A 7,974-nucleotide genomic window follows, 5' to 3' on the forward strand; every position below is an offset into this window, starting at 1 on the left:
CCTCGCTGGGCCTGGGAGCTATAGCTCATGGCTTTTTGTCAAGTCATTTCCCTGTGAGTCAACCAGATTTCAGAATTTGGTTTCAGAAACCGTTTTCCAGCACTTGAAGTCAGAGCTAAGATATCTGGGTAGCTTGGGAGGAACTTGGTTCTCCCACCAGGATGGGACCCAGATGATCTGCAGAGTTGGTCTCTGAGTGTGCCTCTTATGGCAAATGCCCACCTGTCCTCTTCTGACTGCAGCTTCATGGGCCCAGCTCTAGAAATGAAACACGGGCATGCCTTGACCCTGAGAATCCTGAGTCTCAGACCTGGGAGGTCTCATCCTGTCAGAGATTGGTTAGTTCTAGCCCCTCCCTTTATAGATGAAGAAATTGAGAACAAGGGGAAGGAAGTAACTGTCAAGTTGAGCCTAATTTCATTTCAAGTTTTGTGTTTACTTTAATGTTATTAATATTAATAACAGTAACAAGTGATATCTATTCATTTGTTTACTCCTTCATCTCCCCTTAATACCCTTTGACATGGACAGTCATTGGACCATCCCCATTTTACAGAAACTGAAGCACAGAGGGGTTAAGTAACTTACCCAAAGACACACAGCTAGTTAGTGAATACCAGATTTGAGGCTTGACCCCAAGTAATCTGATTTGAGTCTATATATACCCTTCCTTCTGTTTACTACTACAAGAGTTCTCATATTATTCTGAGATGACATAGATCTCTATGTATACAAGGGAGCCACTAGGCATGGTAATTTTTAAGAAAGTGAGACATGAGAGAAACTATGGTTTACCTGATATTCACCAAGTGTCAGTCACTATTCTAAGTGCTTTTACATGCATTAGGTTAGTAATCTTAAACCAAATCGCCCCTGCCCCTCCCAAAACACAAGGAGGAGGATGCACCAGTCTCACTGATAAGATGGAGAAAATGAAGTCCAGAAAGTTTCCATAACTTGCTTGAGATGCTAAAGCTAGGGGAAGTCCAGGGTTCACAGCCAGCCCACCTCGCAGGTAAGCATCACACTTCACTGCCCATTAACTCTGCTCTTCATTCTGACCTCAAAGCACTTGTCAGACAGGTGTCACTTCTCACCACTCGGTCGATTTTCTCCGATTAGATAAGGAACTGACGCTCAGAAAGTTGAAGCGACTTGCTGAGGGCCACACAGTGACTCGGTGGCAGCCTAGCCAGGGATCCAAAACCCATGGTATACTGTCTTCACTTCCCCAGGTTTTAGGGATGCGGTCCCAGGCTCGCTCTCTGCGGCAGATCCTCCCACTCTCACCTGAGGCTCCCCGGGGATCCCGCCGGGACCAGACCCCGCCCCCTGGCGGCAGGTGGGCGCAAGCGCAGCGCATGCTAATAAGCCCGCGGCGCGGCGCGCTCATTGGCTGGCGCGGATTCCAGTGGCTTTCCCGGGGCGGGGGCCGAGGCAGAGTAAAGGGGCGTCGCCGGCGGCAGCAGCAGCCGCCCCAGCCCGGCACTCCCGGCCACCCTCCTCCCCCGGGACGCCAGGGCGTGTGCGGGCCACGCGGGCGCCTTCGCCGGGGGCTTCCCCTCCTGTGGTCCGCTCGGGTTCTGCTTCTGAATCCATCCAGGGTCCGGGATGACGATCCGACACCAAGGCCAACAGTACAGGCCGAGGATGGCATTTCTGCAGAAGGTGAGCGCGGTCCTGTGCCCTGGGCCCTGGGCGGTGCGCGGGGTGCCAACTCTGGGAAGTGTCCGCGGAGATGCTGGGGAGGCGCGGGGCATGTGGCCGGGAGTGGAGGGCATCCCTCCGGTTTTCAGTGACCGTGTATATTGTAATAACAACATTATCTGTTCAGGTTTCCAAGCTGCCGGCTGGTCCCGAAGAATCAGCAATGTTTGGGCGAAATGTCGGAGGGTGCAGAGCTTCCTATGCGCTCAGGCACGACTGTTCCGAGCGGCTCCCTCTAACTCCGGTGATCCACGGGGTCACCTGCACGTGAATGCCCCCCGTGTTGCTCTCCTTCCTTCCCCTGGCTCACTTCCCAGCTACCCACTGCCGCTTCCCAGGATCAGCCCTGTCACCAACACTATGAGGTCCCATTACTATCCCCAATTTTACAGGTAAGGAAACAGGTTGTTAAGGACCAAGACTGGAAGAACTGGTGCGATGCAGTGAAGCTGCTCTCACTACTACAGTGAAAATATAAAGTGTGGACCCTGCAGTGGACTGGAGTTTCCAATTCTGTGTGAGGAGTAGGGGAAGGCACCCCAAGTCCAGAACGCCTTGAGGCTGAGGCTGAAGGGACTTCTGCGGAAGAAGGGAAGAAGGGAGGACCCAGGTGGTGGGGGTGGCATGTGCCAGAGCAGAGGTGTGTGGGAGTCTGGTGTTGGAGGCAGGTTGTTTGCTATGGCTGAGATTATTATACAGGGGGAGTGTGAGGCTGCACGGGCAGGCACAGACGGATCATACAGAGCTCCTGCGCCTTTCAGAGGTGGCCTGATTTCCCCGAGAAGCAGCCACTGAAGAATTTGGAGCAGGTGAGGGATGTGGTCAGATTCAAGTTCAAAATCAAGGTCAAAAGACCAGTCTGATGTGAGCAAGAGGAAGGATGGGAGGTCTTCTTTTCTGTGAGCTAAGAGAGTTCACCCAAGTCCTCCTGGGTTCACTACAACTCTAGCTGCCTAGAAAGTGACAGGCTTATCGGGGACTGGGAGAAAAGTGCCCAGTCAGAAGGTTGCTTCTTTCTGCTCTGGCTGCCATGCGTCCTTCTCAGGTCCAGTGAAGCTCTCAGAGAGACAGGCCCACCAGCCCCACTGCTGTCACCTCTGATTTCTGTTGCAGGGCCTGCTGGCTGGCACCCCACCAAGGAGGGCTCCTGGGCTTGCTTAAGATGTGGCAGAGGGGCGCCTGGGTGGCGCAGTCGTTAAGCGTCTGCCTTCGGCTCAGGGCGTGATCCCGGTGTTCCGGGATCGAGTCCCACATCGGGCTCCTCCGCTGGGAGCCTGCTTCTTCCTCTCCCACTCCCCCTGCTTGTGTTCCCTCTCTCGCTTGCTGTCTCTCTGTCACATAAATAAATAAAATCTTAAAAAAAAAAAAAAAAGATGTGGCAGAAAGAGGGGCGCCTGGGCATCTCAGTTGGTTAAGCTGCTGACTCTTGATTTCAGCTAAGGTCATGATCTCAGGGGTCATGAAATCGAGCCCTGCATCGGGCTCCGTGCTGGGTGTGGAGCCTGCTTAAGAGTCTCTCCCTCCCTCTCCCTCTGCCCCTCTCTGCCTCTCTCTATCTCTCTTAAAAAAAAAAATGTGGCAGGAAGAAAAAGTCTATAGTCCAGGAACTTCGCCTGGGAGCAGTGAGCCGATGACACACAGTGGACAGAAGAGTGTGGCTAGGCAGCCTGGTATGGCCCCTAACACCCACAGGGCTCTGTTCTGACTCCGGCCTGTCTCCTGTGTCCCGCTCTGGCCAGCGAGGGTCAAGGTGGACGAATTGTTCCTCCAAGCCTCTAAAATGTTTTTCTCTTCAGCATAGGGAGACAGTTGGGCCTGGGCGAGGACTACAAGCAGTAGGGATCTTAAGGAGGCTTGGACGGACTTAGAATTGCTTGTGTATCCTGGGTGGAGTATCATGAAAGGATTCTGGAAGATTCTCTTGGGTTCGCTGGGTCTTGAAGGGTGCAAGGGTGTTCTTGAGGCAGACGGGGTGTCCGAAGAGGGCAGGACACAGGATCGGGAGGACATGCATTGAGTTGGGGATCTGTCGCGTGTCAGTTGTTGACCAGAGTCGGCTGGTGATGGCCAAGTTCTATTTCTAGAGGGAGGTTCAGAATGTAACAGAAGTGAGAATGTAACCGAAATGAGGACTTTTTGAGGCTGGACACAGCTAGCGAGGCACGTGGACTTGGACTTGGGCATCGAGACGGTGATTGGCAACAGAGGAGTTGGGTCCCACTGGGGAAGAGAGTGCTGTGGTTTGGGATCCTATCACATCTTTGCACAACAAAGGGTATGATTAGTATGGTCCCCTGGAAGCCCTCTCTGGTTTATAGGAACACTCTGCTTCCTGACATCCTATGAAGAGTGACAGCTGCTTAATGTGAGGGGAAACCGTGGGCGTGGGTGGACGGGCTACGGTCGCTCCTGCTCCTGAAATGCTTGTAGTGACGATCTGGATTCTCCGAGATGCTTGATGTCATAGCTCAGTCAGCAGGAATCTGAGAAGGGAAACGCTAGGTTTGTTGTGGGGTCAGAGAGGTCACAGGTGACCTCCTTATTGCAGCACTGGTTTGTGGCCTCGGGAATTAGTCGTGAGAAGTCAGGATTCTAGAGAGCCAGGAAGCTGTGGTCTGGGCAACAGTGTGTGTGTGTGTGTGTGTGTGTGTGTGTGTGTGTGTGTGTGTTGGGGTGACAGTGTGGGGAAGGGCCAGGAGTCTTCACTGTGTCTAATGAAAGAACATACCTCAGAAGGGATGCGCGCAGAACACAAGATGAGGGGGGCCCAGAGAAATGCCCCAGCAACACCCTTTCTGGGAAGCTTTAAAATTGAGGTGCACCTTCTCTTGGTGGGCGATGTTCACCAAAGACGAGGAGATGGCCAAGATCACCTCTCCGAGACTTTAGGAGTCAGTCCTATGTTTTGCACATTAGATTTATTATAACTCTTTTTTAGGGAACCACTTAACTGAATTTACATTGGAAAAGGTCAGAGGAAAACTATTCTGGATCCTAATGGAAAGACTCTGTGAGGTCTCAGTCTGTTCAGGCCACTGTAACAAAATACCACAGCCTGGGTAGCTTATAAACAACAGAAATTTATTTCTTCCAGTTTTGGAGGCTGGAAGTCTGAGACGCCAGCGTGGTCGGGTCTGGCGAGAGCCCTCTTCCCAGTCCCATACTTTGTGCGGTGTCCTTACATCGTGGACGGGGCGAGGGAGCTCGCTGGGGTCTCTTTTATTATAAGGGCACTGATCTCTTTGAGGAAGACTTTGCAGAAGGAAAATGAATGAATCACCAAAGTAGTGATTAGTAAAAGGTGATTGTGCCCACACCAAAAGACAGTTTGCAAACCGGGAGCAACTGTTCACATTTTGCTTACAGTTTCCAGAGGCATAAGCAAGAAATGACGCAGGTCAAGTTAGCCTTGCAAAATAAGCTCAATCAACCTTTGTTTGTATGACTAACCTGGTTTTTTGTTTTGTTTTGTTTTTTCTTTTTTTCTGCTTAGGGAATTTTCAAGGCTGGTCTTCATTTGTTTTGGATTTTAACAGTTTCCCCTTGTGAATGTTGGGGGGACACAAACATTCAGACCATAGCAACTCTTGAAAGACATACCTGGCACACACGCGTTCCCCTCTGCCCAGCAAACCGCCCTTTGTACAAAGTGGGACCTTGCTGCTGGCAAGAAATCTGCCTCTTTTTTCCTTGTCTGTTTAAAAATAGTTCTTATTGATCCCCTTTGAAGCTTAGTTTCAAATTCTTCATAGACTGATTTTTTTTTTTAACACAAAGGGAAAGAAAGGAACCTGCTGGCATTTTTATCACAGAAGTTTAAATTTCTAATTGGCCCAGTGGATAAAACTCCTCCATCTGCTTAGAACCCCCCCCCCCCCAACCCAACTCTCTACTAATAAGATGGCCGGTTCATCCAGTGAAATATAGTATTTTTGGTAAAAGCTATTTATAACCTGAGAAGTTATGAGTGAAAGGAGGAAGTATTCAGCCATGTCATTAGAGACTAGCTCTAGCTTGACGGTGTGTGTGTGTGTGTGTGTGTGTGTGTGTGTGTGTGTTGGGGAAGAAGGCACCTCCGGCTGCCACCACAAGGAGGGACCCCCACAGCCCGTGGTTCCCTGGCCCCCCATGTCCAGGAGAAGCAGCCTCGTCCCAGCCCCTCCCATCGCCCCCCTGGCCTCGCCCCTCTGCTCCCTTGCTGCTGCGGGCGCCTGGTTGACCCAGTGGCCAAGATGCTGCCACCATTCCAGAGCCATCTGTGGGCCAAGAAAGTGTCCATGCAGATGAAGCGTGCAGTCAGTTCTGCCTGGGGAGCCGTGGGTGCCACCTGGGCCCCAGCCCTTCCCGCAGGCTGGCTGCGTGGCTGGCACTGTGTCTGGAACGGTTTCAACGGTCAGTGCACCTGATTCCAGCCCCTTTCTCAGGATGGTGGTTCAGCGGCAAATACTGGTTTAGCAACAGAATGAAGTAGGAATCCCAACTCCCCCCGACCCCCTGCTTTGACTTAGGACATTGTTTCACACTCCATCCCTCTTTGGGAAGGTGGGGCCTTCCAGCCTCAGGAGCAAGCTGGCTGAGTAGGGGTGGCAGGTAGAATTTTTCCAATTCAGGGCTCCCCTGCCCGATTGTCCTCCTCCAACGCGGCCAGGTTGGTGTAGACCTCCTTCCTCTCTACCTGGCTGAATCACAGGCTCCCTTCAACGTCTGCTTCTTCCAGGAAGCGTTCCTTGACCATTCTGATCACCTCTGCCCCCTTTGAGGTCCTGTGCAGTTTGGATGCGTGTGGCCCACCTGGGGCACGCTTTGTGTTGAGTTCTGGCTGGGTCCTGCTAACGCAGCTCCCAGCAGACAAAGCTTATGTTGTTTCTCTTTAGCAATCATAGAATTGGAGCCATAAGGATTCAATTACATTTTTCTCTCTGGATTAGGTTGTCTAGCTAAGTTTTTCTTATGTGGCTTTACTGACTGGTCCCTGAAGGGCGGACTGTGACAATGACGTCTATCGCTGGCACCCCCACCCCAGCTGTCACCGCTTCTCTGTTGCCGTAGAGAGTATCTGGTTCACATTCAGTGTTTTCATTTGCTCTTCACAACTACCTTTTTAAATAGATGGGACAGGAATTACATTTTTTCCCTTCAGTGGATGAAAATACAGAGATTCAGAGAGGCTAAATGACGGACCAGGGTCACAGAGCTGATCTCAGACTTCCCAGCCTCCAGAACTGGGAGATGTGGGGCTCAATGTGGGACTCGATCCCAGGACTCTGGGATCATGACCTGAGTCGAAGGCAGACGTTAACCGGCTGAGCCACCCGGGCACCTTGCTACCTCTTTCTTTAAAAGCTTTCCAGGATCAACCCACACCCAGTCAGAATTAATCACTTTCTTTTGTATTTTGACAGCACGTGTATCCTGGCTGGTTTATGTACCTGTAGAGTTAGGGACATGGAATGATTAAGAGGATGAATTCTGGAACTGGACTGCCTGGGTTCACGTTTCACATCTCAGCCCTGCCGTGAATCAGCAGTGGGACCTTTGGAGAGGACCTCGGTTCCTATCCGTCCCTCTGGTACCTACCAGCATACCGGCTACCATGATCAATCATTCAGTGGAATCCGCTGGCCAGCCTCCTGTTTTGTCTTGCAGATTGAAGAATCAGCGAAAGACACAGAGAGCCAGAGATGGGGCCCAAAACGTAAAGCCAGAGGATCCCGTGATTACAGAATCAGGAGCCCTTGCAACACACAGGTGGCATCGTCTATGGCACAGGCCAGGGCCAGGGTAGACTACAGTTTTCTACAAATTAATTCAAACTGGAGGGACAGAACGCAGGGGGAGGGAGGAAGGAAAGGTGAATTCAGTGTCACTTTTGAAATCACTTTCCCTGAAGTTATCATTTTATGAATCTAGCAAGAGACATGCATACCTTGGAGATACTGTGGGGTTGGTTCCTGACCACTGTAATAAAGCAAAGATTGCAATAAAGCGAATCAGATGAATTTTTTGGTTTCCCAGTGTATGTAAAAGTTAGGTTTACACTATACCGTGGTCTATTAAATGTGCAATAGCATTATCTCTGAATACGTGATGTACGTATCTTAAAAATACTTTATTTTAAAAAGACTTTATTGCTAAAATATGCTACCGCTCATCTGAGTTTTTAGTGAGTGGTAATCACTGATCACAGATCACCGTAACAAATATAGTGATAATGCAAAAGTTTGAGGGGCAGCTGGGTGGTTCAGTCGGTTAAGTGTCTGTCTTTGG

The 7,974-nt window shown here is 50.8% G+C and overlaps 1 protein-coding gene across 1 annotated transcript; it reads left to right on the top strand.

Annotated features, from left to right (window-relative positions):
• The first annotated feature begins 1,244 nt into the window (after positions 1 to 1,244).
• On the top strand, positions 1,245 to 7,703 carry LOC113265665 (uncharacterized). Its single transcript, XM_026513215.4, has 3 exons — positions 1,245 to 1,668; positions 1,835 to 2,099; positions 7,354 to 7,703. Exons 1-3 carry the CDS (start codon positions 1,245 to 1,247, stop codon positions 7,490 to 7,492), a joined length of 828 nt encoding a protein of 275 aa, XP_026369000.2. The 3' UTR covers positions 7,493 to 7,703.
• The last annotated feature ends 271 nt before the right edge of the window (positions 7,704 to 7,974 follow it).

This window comes from Ursus arctos, unplaced genomic scaffold (assembly GCF_023065955.2).
Source record: "Ursus arctos isolate Adak ecotype North America unplaced genomic scaffold, UrsArc2.0 scaffold_24, whole genome shotgun sequence".
Lineage (NCBI taxonomy): Eukaryota > Metazoa > Chordata > Mammalia > Carnivora > Ursidae > Ursus > Ursus arctos.

What these genes read in the sequence shown, in the direction of transcription:
- LOC113265665 (XM_026513215.4), top strand. Translation starts at nt 1,245, where the DNA reads ATGCGGTCCCAGGCTCGCTCTCTGCGGCAGATCCTCCCACTCTCACCT. An exon ending in GGATGGCATTTCTGCAGAAG is followed by an intron (nt 1,669 to 1,834) that starts GTGAGCGCGGTC and finishes TTATCTGTTCAG; the next exon opens with GTTTCCAAGCTGCCGGCTGG. An exon ending in TACTATCCCCAATTTTACAG is followed by an intron (nt 2,100 to 7,353) that starts GTAAGGAAACAG and finishes TTTGTCTTGCAG; the next exon opens with ATTGAAGAATCAGCGAAAGA.